The sequence below is a fragment of the Haliotis cracherodii genome, unplaced genomic scaffold, assembly GCF_022045235.1.
Source record: "Haliotis cracherodii isolate W230 unplaced genomic scaffold, xgHalCrac1.p SCAF_1, whole genome shotgun sequence".
NCBI lineage: Eukaryota > Metazoa > Mollusca > Gastropoda > Lepetellida > Haliotidae > Haliotis > Haliotis cracherodii.
The window spans coordinates 79,653,459-79,668,310 of record NW_027266264.1 but is presented as its reverse complement, the minus strand read 5'-3'; the positions used below and the strand labels follow the sequence as shown (position 1 = coordinate 79,668,310).

General features: G+C 41.7%; 1 protein-coding gene across 2 annotated transcripts in view; it reads right to left on the bottom strand.

Moving 5' to 3' along the window:
• LOC139441271 (sodium/glucose cotransporter 4-like) overlaps positions 1 to 14,641 on the bottom strand; it is a 34,174-nt gene extending 19,533 nt beyond the window's left edge. The window contains exons 1-4 of one of the 2 annotated variants that reach the window (XM_071222324.1): positions 14,201 to 14,641; positions 7,319 to 7,489; positions 5,334 to 5,405; positions 1,227 to 1,331 (exon numbers count right to left, since the gene is read on the bottom strand). In XM_071222324.1, coding sequence (XP_071078425.1) covers positions 1,227 to 1,331; positions 5,334 to 5,405; positions 7,319 to 7,438 — 297 coding nt within the window. In that variant the 5' untranslated portion in view covers positions 7,439 to 7,489; positions 14,201 to 14,641. Of the gene's footprint in view, positions 1 to 1,226; positions 1,332 to 5,333; positions 5,406 to 7,318; positions 7,490 to 12,519; positions 12,609 to 14,200 lie in introns of those variants that run through there. The other variant, XM_071222337.1, reaches the window with a different exon arrangement.
• Between the last annotated feature and the right edge of the window lie 211 nt (positions 14,642 to 14,852).

Sequence of the window (14,852 nt, the reverse complement as noted above, 5' to 3'; positions counted from 1 at the left end):
GAGAACCGATAATATACACGTGTGTGTCTTATACAAAGGAAAACCCATAATATACATGTGTGTGTCTTATACAAAGGAGAACCCATAATATACATGTGTGTCTAATACAAAGGAGAACCCATAATATATATGTGTGTGTCTTATACAAAGGAGAACCCATAACATACACGTGTGTGTCTTATACAAAGGAGAACCCATGATATACATGTGTGTGTCTTATACAAAGGAGAACCCATAATATACATGTGTCTTATACAAAGGAAAACCCATAATATACATGTGTGTGTCTTATACAAAGGAAAGCCTATAATATACATGTGTGTGTCTTATACAAAGGTGAACCCATAATGTATATGTGTGTGTCTTATACAAAGGAGAACCCATAACATACATGTGTGTGTCTTATACAAAGCAGAAACCATCATATAAATGTTTGTGTGTCTTATACAAAGGAAAACTTATAATATATATATGTGTGTCTTATACAAAGGAGAACCCATAATATATATGTGTGTGTCTTATACAAAGGAGAACCCATAATATACATGTGTGTGTCTTATACAAAGGAGAACCCATAATATACATGTGTGTGTCTTATACAAAGGAGAACCCATAATATACATGTGTGTGTCTTATACAAAGGAGAACCCATGATATACATGTGTGTGTCTTATACAAAGGAGAACCCATAATATACATGTGTCTTATACAAAGGAAAACCCATAATATACATGTGTGTGTCTTATACAAAGGAAAGCCTATAATATACATGTGTGTGTCTTATACAAAGGAGAACCCATAATATATATGTGTGTGTCTTATACAAAGGAGAACCCATAATATACATGTGTGTGTCTTATACAAAGGCGAACCCATAATATACATGTGTGTGTCTTATACAAAGGAGAACCCATAAGATACATGTGTGTGTCTTAAAAAGGAAGATGGAAATAAGTACAATGGAGTAATAGATTGTTTTTGTAAAAATCAATTTTCCTCCATCATTTTGGCATTCGGGGAACGTGAATTCGGCAACCAAGGAATACAATTGGTCTGGTCTTGAATAACACCTATAGATCTAGAGCTAATATTAAAATGGAGTGTCAATTTCTTTGTTGTTTATCCAAAACAATACCAAGCACTTTTTATACACTAAACTTGATATATATATCTTAAGAAGAAATGTTCTGTCAATATTTGCTCATGATAACTCTACATTATCGTACATTGAGTTCATAACTTGCGACGGCAATTCCCGACGCCGCCCCTGTGCCTGCGAGGCCGATGAAGCTGCCGCTGCCAATGTTGCTCGAAAACAGAGATGCTCCAATCTGGAAACAAAATGTTTCTGATAAATACTGTGAAGCAGGGGCGGATAAGTTGGTATTATTGCCATTTATTCTCGCATTTGATTGGCTGTTTAAAAATTTAGGGCTTCTTATTGGTAGAAAAGCTAGAACCTGTCACAATGAAAGTTTGGTAGATTCCTATTTTAACCGAATTTTGTGATCAGTAATTTAACATTGATTTTATGATCTAAGTAATAAATTGTAGCAACCATCCCAAGATGTCAGTAAAACGTCACATTGGACTGCGATACGCGGTCTTTAAGTAGGTGACGTGATATTGGGTTTAACGTCGCGTCCACGACGTGCAGGCACGTGTGTGTGAGGCTGACAGGGAATTTGTCCATCGCTAACCCATATGGATAACCGATGGACAAATTCCCTTTACATCAGTCTCTGTGTCGTCTTACTGCGAAATCCCGTTATCTCGAACCCGTTAGTCCGGAAAAACTGCATTCTGGGCAACAATCGGGCCGTCTACATCTTTCATCAGATCATTCGGTTTGGATCGAACCCCGATCGGAGGTGACGCGTATTTCACACGTCTCATGATACGCACCATCACTTTGTCACGTGTCATTAGCTTTACCCTTCATCTCACGAGACGCGAGTGATTACACACATAAAAACTAAGATAGATTAAAAACTTTAAATCATGATTAAACCCTAAACTCCTGTTGTATTCTCATATGTATGATATATCCTTTATATCACATTCTGTTCTATTTGTTTGGACAATATGTTAATATTCTGGAAAATCTAGAACACTAACGTGAGCCAAACCTGAATAGCAAATATTTATCTTTCCGATTTCCTATCCCTATGCGTTTACATTAATGTGGGGAGTTACATATACTGAACAAAAGTAGTTACGGATCAGATTTTTAGGGATATATTTTTAAGTGACACAATTTCAAAACAATACCACCAAACATGTTCATGATCCCCAACTTTATTTGACCAGTATATAATGGTTATGGTTGTTATCATGTATGGAAATCGTCATAACCATTGTCCTCCGCTGCCTGATGCACGGGATTAAATAAAGACCGGACCGCGTCCGTGGTCTAATGGTTGAGCGTCCGGAGAGCGGAAGGTCCCGGGCGCGTCATAAATTTATTCTCGCATTTGATTGGCTATTTCAAAATAGTGGTAGATCGTCCGGGGTAGAGCGGAGCGTCCAGGGTTCGATCCCCGGTCGCGTTATACCAAAAGACGTTAAAAGATGGTACTTGTTAATACCCTGTCTGGCGCTTAGCATTAAGGGGCCAAAACAAGGACTGGTCGGCTCGGAGTCCGTATACTGTGTGTGAGTAGGGTATTCATGTTAAACTGCGGCATGGTATCTCAGTGGGCTAGAACTATAAATCGGCACTAGCCAGCCACACACACACGTGCATGGAGGTCGCTATATAAGTGCAATAATCTTGGATGCGACGTTAAACCAAATTTCACCTCACCTACTTAAAGATTGCGTTTCGCTGTCCAATGTGACGTTTTACTGACATCTTGTTAAAGCTAAGAACATCAATTTTGTCAAAATTTGAAAAAGTGGAAAGACATCCGTATCATGTCACAAGCGAAATATGCAATAAAGACGGAGAAGTCATTGTTGACAAACTTAAACTTGTCATGCTATATTCCAGTGAACTGGCGTTGCGCTCGGTAAATATGGATAACAGCGCATTATAGGGACATGAGGACACAGGGAAGGATTCAAGCGGAGCTTCCCATCGGGATTAAGTTGACATGAGGTGACAAAACTGAAGTACTTTTCGTAGCGACGTTAAGCGAAACGAGGTGAAGTGAGGTGAATTTGGGTTTAACGTCGCGTCCAAGATTATTGCACTTATATAGCAACGTGCATGCACGCGCTTGTGTGTGCGTGTGTGCGTCTGCTTGTACTAGTCCAGAGTTATGCCGATTTATAGAGCTAGTCCACTGTGACGCTATGCCACAGTTTAACATGAATACCCTCTGCTCTACCACTAGACTACAGAGGAGGTCTCATGCAAGGCGAAACGAACTCATGCAAGGATAATTTTTTTCTTGATGCAAACTGCCAGGCAGAAGAGTGAGTGAGTATGGTTTTACGCCACTTTTAGCAATATTCCAGCAATATCACGGCGGGGGACACCAGAAATGGGCTTCACACAATGTACCCATGTCGGGAATCGAACCCGGGTCTTCGGCGTGACGAGCGAACGCTTTAACCACTGGGCTACCCGACCGCCCCGCCAGGCAGAAGAAAGCATAGACATGAAAAAGGAAGAAAAAGATTTGACCTAAAAATTACAAACGTTATCCAAACGTTACTAGGCTGAAACAGTCGCCGAAACATCAACTCCAAAACTCAACGGTGATACTCGTATCAATCCCTTCACCATCGAATTCACCATTTCTTGCTTGTTCGTTTTCGCCACCATCAAAAATGGTGTATACTTTCTTTTACCCGTCAGTTTATGACAGATGGAGTAGTGTTGAAGTATAGGCAGCCCTTATCCATTATAACTATACCAATATGGGACAACCGTATATTACTAATCATATATCAGACCCTTGTGAAGACACATCAAGGTCAGTTGTCATGGATGTACCAACTTAATTTATTAGATTCTTCTTCACGATTACACGTTGGTCTTGTGATCCCAAGTCAAACTATATCATTACCACTATGGGGAGTTGAGATACGTGAGGGACCATTCATTATTTCCAGTTGACGTTAATGTACATATGTATGAGGTATTGTTTTCAATTAACCCTGGTGTCGTGTACTCATAAATTACAGAACACTCCTTGTGTCCATGCTACCTACAAGGACCACCCACTCGACTATTTTCTCTATGTGTCAGATCCAAGCTACAAACTACAAACTTCAACATGAAGTCTGCTTTGATGGCGGTGTCACATCGTGTGGCATACTTTGTGTCAATAACCGAGCAACACTCTCATCTCATGATAACCTCATAACAACAGCCCAATTCTAACGCGCATGCTTCAGGTCAAGGCCGCTGTTTCAGGCACAGAAGGCAATGCAATTCACAGTCGTGCCACAGAAAGCTGTGTGTACCCTCGGACTAACTCAACAGCGTTATGTTAATATAAGGATCTTACACAAGAGTGGTTTGCAGGACACAACCCGCTCGATGAATAGATGTAGGCTAGGGTGTATATGAATAGGGTGTATATTGAGTCAACGCAGGGCTCTGCTATTTCAATGCATAAAGATAGCATTATGTGTCATGTTTTCATACTACAACGTTTACGTTCCAGAAAATGAATTTCCATAATTGTAACACGTCTTTCTACGTCTTTCTACGTTTTCCAAGTATGAGCCATGTAGAATATCCCTTTTGCTCGAAATAAACATCATCATTGAGTTTGGTCACGTGATTATAATCCGGGTAAGGGTAAGTGAGTGAATGAGTCTGGTTTAACGTTGGTTTGAAAAGTATTCCATTTATATCACGTCGTGTCAGCTTAGTGTGGGAGGGAAGCCCGAAGTGATGCAGGACTTTGGCGAAACCCCCGAGCACGGGTATGGTGCAGACGAACCTAGAAACCTCATCGGGGCGAACCGGGATTTGAGCCCACAATCATAGGTTTCTGGCGTGCCCAAGGGACGCAACTTTGCACAGCGCTTGAGACGACTCGGCCACCCGTGCTCCCTCGATAAGCAATGTGCGCATCTCAATATAGGTCAAAAGCGCTTTAAATTACTGCATGTGCGCGTTCTTTTAATTATAGCCGCTTACATTTACCTGACTGCCGACCCATACCCGGATTGAAACCACGTGATCAAAACTCACTGATGACATTTGTCACTACCAAATGGCTTTTCCTTGAAAACTGCACTTTGCAACTTTTATCATTACTGTAAATAATATTTAAGATTATTTTAGACTCGATATAGCAATAGGCGCGCAACCTGCACAACGAAGAGGTTTTCTCATTTGATACTAGGTAAGATTTTAGAATGGCACTAACCGCAAACCAAAGCATGTCCCTCCCTGCCAGAAAGTAGCCGCTGACGCTCCCTCGCTGTGTGCGCCATGTCGCCTGAAAGTGAAAAACTCTAACATGTATGAAAATACAACTTTAGAATATGTTATTTTGATAGTTATAAATCCAACATCCAGAAGTGTTGTCATTGAAGCCAGCACCAACATTCCAGCTCTATCGCGACAGCCTGTAAATAACTGAGCTTGTGCCAGACAAGCCATTAGTTGACGCACGATAACACGCAGTCATTCCATTAACAGCATGGCCACTTGATCCCAATTTGAGTCGCCTTTAACGACAGGCATACGGTACTTGGGACCTATTCTGTCACAGAATCGCAACAGGGAGACAAGCATACGGTACTGGGGACATATTCTGTCACAGAATCGCAACAGGGAGACAAGCATACGGTACATGGGACATATTCTGTCACAGAATCGCAACAGGGAGACAAGCATACGGTACTGGGGGGACATATTCTGTCACAGAATCGCAACAGGGAGTCAAGCATACGGTACTGGGGGGACATATTCTGTCACAGAATCGCAACAAGGAGACAAGCATACGGTACTGGGGGAACATATTGTGTCACAGAATCCCAACAGGGAGACAAGCATACGGTACTGGGGGGGGGTGGGGTGGGGGGGGGGCATATTGTGTCACAGAATCACAACAGGGAGACAAGCATACGGTACTGGGGGGACATATTGTGTCACAGAATCACAACAGGGAGACAATCATACGGTACTGGGGGGACATTATTCTGACACAGAATCCCAACAGGGAGACAAACATGCGGTATTGAGGTCATTTTCTGACAGGAATCTCCAATGGCAGACAATCACACAGTACTTGGGACCTATTCTGACCCAGAATCCCAACAGGGAGACAAACATGTGATATTGAAGCCCTATTCCGACCAAGAATCCAAACAGAGAGACAGGTTTTGGATACTGGTGACCTATTCTGACCCACAACCCCACCAGGAGACAAGCATGGGGAACTGAAGCCCTATTCCGCCCTATTGAGTCCCAACTGGTAGACTGTACTGGGGACCTATGCTAACCCAGCATTCCCACAGGGAGAAAACCATGCGATACTGAAGAACTATTTTGACTTGGAATTCCCAGTATAAGAACTGGGAACCTATTCTGCTCCAGAATCCACCCTGGGGGACAAGCATGCGGTTTTTCACGTCGTAGTAGATTGGAGTGGGAGCGAAGCACGAAGAGATGCAGGCCATCGGCGTTCACCATTTCGGTGAAACCTACGAGCACGGGTTTGGAGATTATCAAACATAATTAGGGCAAAACGGTACTCGAACCCTCGATCATAGGTTTCGAGCACGCCTACGACTGCACAGCGAATTGCCGCGTCGTAGATGACTGGGCCACCAGTTCCCTATATTCTGACACAACATAAAGATGATAATACATGTTTTGCCGAAAGCAAAGATTATTGTTTATTTTGTTTGTGTGATTGCACTCAGCAGTATTTAAGCCATGTGACAGAGGTCTGTAAATAATCGCGTCTGGACCAGACCATCCATTGATTGACATCATGACTGATTGATTGATTGTTTGTTGTTTAACAATATTCTAGCTATATGACGGCGGTCTGTAAATAATCAAGTCTGGACCACATGCATCAACCAAGCCAGCGAGGCTGACCATCCGATCCTGTCAGTCGCCTCTCATGACAAGCATAGTCGCATTTTACGGCAAGCATGTGTTGCTGAAGGCCAATTCTAACCCGGATCTTCACGGGTCATTGACATTATGAGTATCGATCCACTCATTTGGGATGCGAGGGCATACATCGACCAAGTCAGCGAACTTGACCACCCGATTCCGTTAGTCGCCTCCTACGACAAGCATGGGATGTTGAAGACCAATTCTGACACGGATGTTCAGCGGGTCACTTGTTGGTGAAAAGGAAACTACGTGTGATAAAACAATGCCAGTACCTACCCATATACCCACTGCAAGACAGACGAACAAATAAATAATAATGACGACGAGGTCAATCGTGCCCACGCCGGCGTTCGCAAACGCGCTTCCAGTGGCGTTGAATCCGTCAGTGGATGCCATCTGTATTTCCGATCGTCAGCAATCACTCGTATTCTGAAGTCCGCCGACTGACTGTAATAATAAATTGAAAATATGACCAAGCTTGTCCTCATCTCCTCAGTTTATTGAACAATACTCATTTAACGCAATTAAACGAATTGTTAAATACAATATGCCCTTAAGCTATAAATTAAATTATTTGAGAAACAGTTATGTCCGGTTTCTGTATAATTGTAACAATGAAAATATGCTTTTGTAAGTCACATGTGCTCCTATTCCGTTTTACATAATAGCTTGTCAGAATAAATCTTAACGTCTTTGTGTTGCGTCAACTATGCTCAGAGTGCAATAAATTTACTTACAACCAGCATTGGCTCGCCAGTCATTTGTATTGTTAATATGAAACATATTCTATTGACAAGTGACATTATATTAAAGTGCCGTGTTAAGTGTGTGGCCAGCTCTGTTTCTTGGTATTCTTGGTGCGAAATTTGAAAAAAAAAAATCCTTCCTCATCACGGTGTTTATGAAACATTAAACAAGCCTACCGCCGCCCTGACTTTTGAGATAGATCTAGATGTGTCTGAGAAACATTTTGTAATATCAATTACGTTTGAGAAAGATGACTACCTGTGCTTCATTAATCCTCCTGACTCATTGTATTTGTTTATGTAGTGACTTTCTATTTTTCCCCATACTAAGGGGGCGGTCGGGTAGCCCAGTGGTTAAAGCGTTCGCTCGTCACGCCGAAGACCCGGGTTCGATTCCCGACATGGGTACAATGTGTGAATCCCATTTCTGGTGTCCCCCGCCGTGATATTGCTGGAATATTGCTAAAAGCGGCGTAAAACCATACTCACTCACTCACCCATACTAAGAACCATCATGACAGGACCGCCTCTACAGGACCGGTCTAGTGGTAGAGAGCGGAAGGTCAGGGGTTCGATCCCCGGCCGCGTCATACCAAAAGACGTTAAAAGATGGTACTTGTTGTTACACTGTCTGGCACTCGGCATTAAGGGGCTGAAACAAGGACTGGTCGGCTCGGAGTCAGTATACTGTGTCTGAGTGGGGTATTCATGTTAAACTGCGGCATGGTATCTCAGTGAGCTAGCACTATAAATCGGCATCAGTCCGGACTAGTACAAGCAGCCACACACGCACACACGTGCATGCACGTCGCTTCAAAAGTGCAATAATCTTGAACGCGACGTTAAACCCAATTTCACCTCACCTCACCATCATGACAGTATGCTACAAGTGTCTGTGGTGTACACAGGTCGGAGACTGAGCATTCCGTGAAGCCATAAAGTCCATCTGGTGGCACGTCGTCCAGTGCACAGATCACAGGTCATTAACCAGGTGAAGTTTAAGCAACGTTGGTCGCGGAGAGGAGATGGGTGGCTGACCACGCCCAGCAGCCCCTGAGAATTTCTAGGCCTTCGGCCCTGTCCAACACTGCAGCACATGGGGCAATCATGTAGTGGCTTTGATCAAAACATGCCTCTGTTTACCCAGCAGTAAATGAATACCCAGTAGGATGGGATGGCAATGTGACTGTCCACCTTCTAGCTCCTCTCAGATGGGATGGCAATGTGACTGTCCACCTTCTAGCTCCTCTCAGATGGGATGGCAATGTGACTGTCCACCTTCTAGCTCCTCTCAGATGGGATGGCAATGTGACTATCCACCTTCTAGCTCCTCTCAGATGGGATGGCAATGTGACTGTCCACCTTCTAGCTCCTCTCAGACGGGATGGCAATGTGACTGTCCACCTTCTAGCTCCTCTCAGATGGGATGGCAATGTGACTATCCACCATCTAGCTCCTCTCAGATGGGATGGCAATGTGACTGTCCACCTTCTAGCTCCTCTCAGATGGGATGGCAATGTGACTGTCCACCTTCTAGCTCCTCTCAGATGGGATGGCAATGTGACTGTCCACCTTCTAGCTCCTCTCAGATGGGATGGCAATGTGACTGTCCACCTTCTAGCTCCTCTCAGATGGGATGGCAATGTGACTGTCCACCTTCTAGCTCCTCTCAGATGGGATGGCAATGTGACTGTCCACCTTCTAGCTCCTCTCAGATGGGATGGCAATGTGACTGTCCACCTTCTAGCTCCTCTCAGATTGGATGGCAATGTGACTGTCCACCTTCTAGCTCCTCTCAGATGGGATGGCAATGTGACTGTCCACCTTCTAGCTCCTCTCAGACACCCTCCAGGGGCCATGTCCCACATCCTTGACTCGTTTAAGAAAACTGGGGAATTATTATTATTTAAAAAATGCAGCAAAGAGGGTTTGGGTAATCTTGACACGCAGCCCAGACAGCGTATGGGACTTTTCTCAGGAGAATGTGGGAGAAACATTTTGGAGAATTAGAAGACACCCTAACACTGCAGCCTTCTTCATTACCCAGATTGTCAGAAGGGCTGTATTCCTGGCAACAAACCCGGGTACTCTTCCTGTTAAGGGTGAAACGATACACCGATATTCCGATGCATCGCGATACTTGACCCACGATACGATATACGATAAACGTGGGCCCATTTATCGATACGCCACGATACGGAACGCAAAGCTCAAGTACAGCGTTTCCTCGCTTTTGTGGCTTTCAAAAAACCGCTAACTTGGTTAGAGCGCGCGGTAACGCATGGCTCCCAAAAACGTACTTACATTTTTGATAAGCTCAGGTTTTATACTGACAGATGTTTTTCCCCATCTCAATAAACATTATCAGCTGATCACCGCAAGCACATAACACCGGAAATATCAGTCAGCAAAACCGAACTGAAGTACGCAATTCAATACCATCATTATTCTATCTTGTTATTAAAACGTGTTCATTGTATATTTGGACATGTGTTTGTAATATATTTTATTAATTTTATTCAAAATTTCATTTAATATTGTTTTCATTAAGTCAGGTGAAATCGTGCGTGAAGAGATACAGCAACCACGGTCAGATTACCGCTTTTGACGCATTGAAACGAACTTTAGTTGCTAAAGAATGGATATATATATTAAAATGCCATACTTTGACTCGTTAAAAGCCATATTTGTGGCAATTTGACTAATATGTGTCAACATAACATTTTCGCAATCGAAATACTTGTCGTCGCGCGGGAAGTCCCTTCGGTGACTGGTCAAATTGTTCCATACGTAAAAATATCCTGCAACAGCAATCACCAGTACCAAAATGCTACGCTTGTGGTTTTTATAATTTTAAATACATACATAGTAACAGCTACAACTGAAGTAACACGATATTGGAATATATTATTCCTGATAAAACAATAATTTCAGATACATTATCTCGACCATTGCATAAAAATTCTTTGAAGTTGTATCACTGGTGAAGTACATTAATTATTTTCTGGTGTTTGAACTTTGAATTGTTTTGAAGGGAAGTTAGAAAAAGTTCCACTTTGAAGCTTAACAACTTCAGTAGTCTTGTTATTATAAAATAATTTTGACTGTTCCAAAATCATGAAAGGTTCAATCTTGACATGCTTTAAGTTTTGTTTTTGTATCATTGCGTATCAAGAAACGTATCGAATCGTGACCAGAATATCGAGGTGCGTATAGTATTGTGATCTTCCTGTATCGTTGCAGCCCTACTTCCTATGTCAGTTAACAGATTGGGAGGTACCAAACCTGAGGCACCGAGAACAATGGGGAGTTGGACAACTTGGTACTTGGGATGCAAGCGTGACATTTCGAAAGCGAGGCTGCACATCTGCCAAGTTTTGATGAAGCTTGTCAATCATATTGCTGTCAAAAGGGACAGAAAATTCAATAATATAAATGATTTTCTTGGATTTATCAAAAAGGACAAGATCGGGTTTGTTGGCCTGGATAGGTCTGAGTCTGTATACGGATCTTTTCCAAAGAATTTTGTATTTATCATTTTCAATGACGCCCTCTGTATATTCCGGGTCTTACCTTGGATGGACCTCTGTTTCAAAACCACAAGCATGGTAATAAAATGTCATCATGTCGCTTAAGATACTGTGTTTGTGCCAAAGCTGGGCATTCACTGACAATGAGTTGGACAGTCTCATTAAATTCATTACATAATCTACATTTCATATTTACATTTTGATGCAAAATCACACATTGACGGTTTCGGGTGGGAAGTGACTAGTCCTGAGCAGCAAACAGAAAGCCTTCTGTTTCACTTTTCAGGCCAGCCGCATTCATCCATACGACGGACTCTGCACAGTTGCTGATCTGCTCAACACATTGCACATAAACGATGCAGTGGTCGTTTAGATGGTCCAGCAGTAGAGAACCATCAACAAAATCATCATTGATGCTGAGATTATGTCCCACATCCTTGGTTCGTTTAAGAAAACTGTGGACTGCTATGTTTTCATCATAATATGAGTCTTGACATGCTGATCATCAGACAAATGAAATTATGCACAAGTGCACAATACAATTCTATCATGAAGTACCACGTTAATCAAACCACGCCAGCCAATTAAGATTGGTTAATATAATCGATTGAGGGAAGAGCGAGGGTGGTGGGGTATATTGTCTGACACGATTCTTCGTGTGAGGGTGTCAATACCCTGAATTCGTCCAATTAACAACACCAAAATAATATGACAGGACGGGTACAGCTTAAGTATTTGTGGCTTTATTGTGATCGTTTAGAATGAACTCCAGATTTTCTAAAGTCAACATTTGTACTCTATCCGAAGTTTTTCCTTGACATGGGCATTCTGGAGTGTATCCCTAACCAACATCCCAAGTACGTATCGGCCTGGCCTTCCACGAGTCACGAGTCAGTAACTGTAACTGTGGATCTTCCATATGTGTGGATCAGGCAATAAGTTCAAGGTCATGAATGTAAAGGAGGTGAATAAGGGGTGCTTGGGATATCTGCTGAGGAGGTCAAGGATGATAACCTTCCTCTTAGCTAAGCAAAACACTTACGTCTCGTTTATTGTTATAATTATTTGATCATAATCATTATTAACTATTAATTTCCAATAAATGTAGATGACTACAGTCACTTTGCCTTGTGAGCAGGATGTGTACAGAGTATACATATCATATGTTGTTATTAATAATAAATTAATATTCTGTACTTACCAGTGTATCAATCTGTTGTGAAAAAAAGAAAACTACGAGCCAACAAGAAGAAATCTTCGCGGTCTGGAGATTGTGCTATGGAGCGACATAACACCATCTGAGCTGTTTAACATATGCGCTCCAAACTATGGACCAGGGGTTTAATATGTGATAGGGATGTGTCATATGTGGTGTGTAGTGCTGAGTCAGTGCTAAATTATGATCTGTGTGCATATGGTGTTACGAACTGTTATACAATGTATATAATACAATTAATGTGACACAATACTTGTGTTTGTCGTCTTTGTTTTCTATTTGGCCGTTATGATTTTTTTTGTTTTGGCTGTTATGACTTTTTTGTGTGGACGTTTTAACTGTGGGTTGTGGTCGTTTTTACGTTATCTTTTGAGGCCGTTCTGACATGAGGCGGTTTTGACCCACTCCCAAATAATCAAGTCTGACATCACGAGCATAGATCTACGCCAGTAGGATACGATGAGCGCTGTAGTGTATAACAGAAGACGCCTTCCAGCTATATATGGCCGCGGTATGACACTAAACATTAATTTGAGTAAAGTTATTGTATTTAAAAATGCAGGACATACATCAAAATATGAACAAAGGTATGGTGAACAGATTGAAGTGATTTTATTCAATTAATAGTATGATATTTTAATTTCATATAGAAATATATTTACTCAAGTATGTTTTACTTTGACTAAATAGACAAACAAGGGCTTAGTACCAGTTTAAAGGATGATGTCAAAGAGCCAGCTGTAAACGTTGTAAACAGTATATTGTAAAATTGTACATATTTTGCTTTCTGGTGCGGATATATGGCATAAAGAAGGAAGAAAAAGTATTGAAATTATACATACGAAATATTATAAATATACTTTGAAAATAGGATATACATCTTTAAATATTGCTGCAGTAGATAAACTGGGAGGAACGAGTAAGTTTGAACATGGTATTGTGAGAGTAATTAAGTGTTTTAAGCTATTGAGAATGCCTGTAGGCAAATATGCAGAGCGCTGTTATTTCATGTTGTGTATTATGATGAATTACGTTATAAAAATTGGGTTTATAAATATACATTGTAATTGTTTGGTTATGTATGGTTGATGCAGGATGTCGGAGACAGTAATGTTTTAATTTATACATTTAAGCAAAGGACAAGATATTTGTATGTGCAAGAATGGTCAGACTGTATCTCAAATTCACCATGGTTAGAATTATATTGTACCTACAAATCCTTATTACAACCTGCACAATATCTGTCAAATGACGACATCTTATTAGAGTTAGCTCTTTATCTTGAAAAAATGTTTCTGTTTAGAAATTCCAAAACTAGTATAAATTGAATGTGTCTATATTACCAAATAATTTCTGTTCTGCTCTACATAACGGCTGTCCGTTAGAATTCTGTGCCAGCCACATGTAACTGGATGCTATTATAAGCAGCCTCCACGCCGTCACGGTACGATGACATACAAGCAGCCAAGTCACAGAGCCTGCACACCCAATCAGTTTAGTCGCCTCTTACGACAAGCATTAGAATGCTGGAAGGTACTCCGCCTTGGGTACTCGCGAAGAGTAATTATGCGGCAGGGCATAGGATTAGGAATAGCACAAGACAGAGCTTTGAGGTTGTGCTAATTCGTGTTAAAGTCCAATTTGACGAATTCCGCCATGCACTTACCTGACTGAAATCCTGTTCAGAGATCCGTATCAGAAACAACCCGGTAGATCCAAGTTGTAGGAATGCCGCTCTCATGAATATCCCGTTTCTGAGCTGTCCGTGCAAACATTAAAACTGAAGTCTCAACACACCCCACTCGTATTTTACCTATGACAGTGGATACCAGGTAAATGGATATCAGTAAGGGACACTAGTTTTAGGGGGACACTGCGTGCCTCGGCATGATACAGGTGCGACAATGTTCGGAGGCTTACACAATGTATGTACACATGACGCGATCAACACAAACGTGACCTTAACGCATACAACTAGGTCTACTTTCTACTGCTGCGGCCTTCATTGTAAGGCTCAGCTACACAACGTGAACTACCTGTCCCTCGATCAGCCAGTGGGAAGGTATGACACTATAATTCACGGCTGCGAGTAGTGAAATGTGTTTCCTTGACCCGAATAAATAACAATCATGTGTTGCGACACGCCATCAAAGGGGAGCGTTGTGTAGTCGTGTTCGTCCAAGCGTTACGGTATATACATCCTTCTGTTTCACACAGGAATTGTGTTTCTATAAACATGTGCTCAATTTTTCTGTATGTATGTATGTATGTATGTATGTATGTATGTATGTATGTATGTATGTATGTATGTATGTATG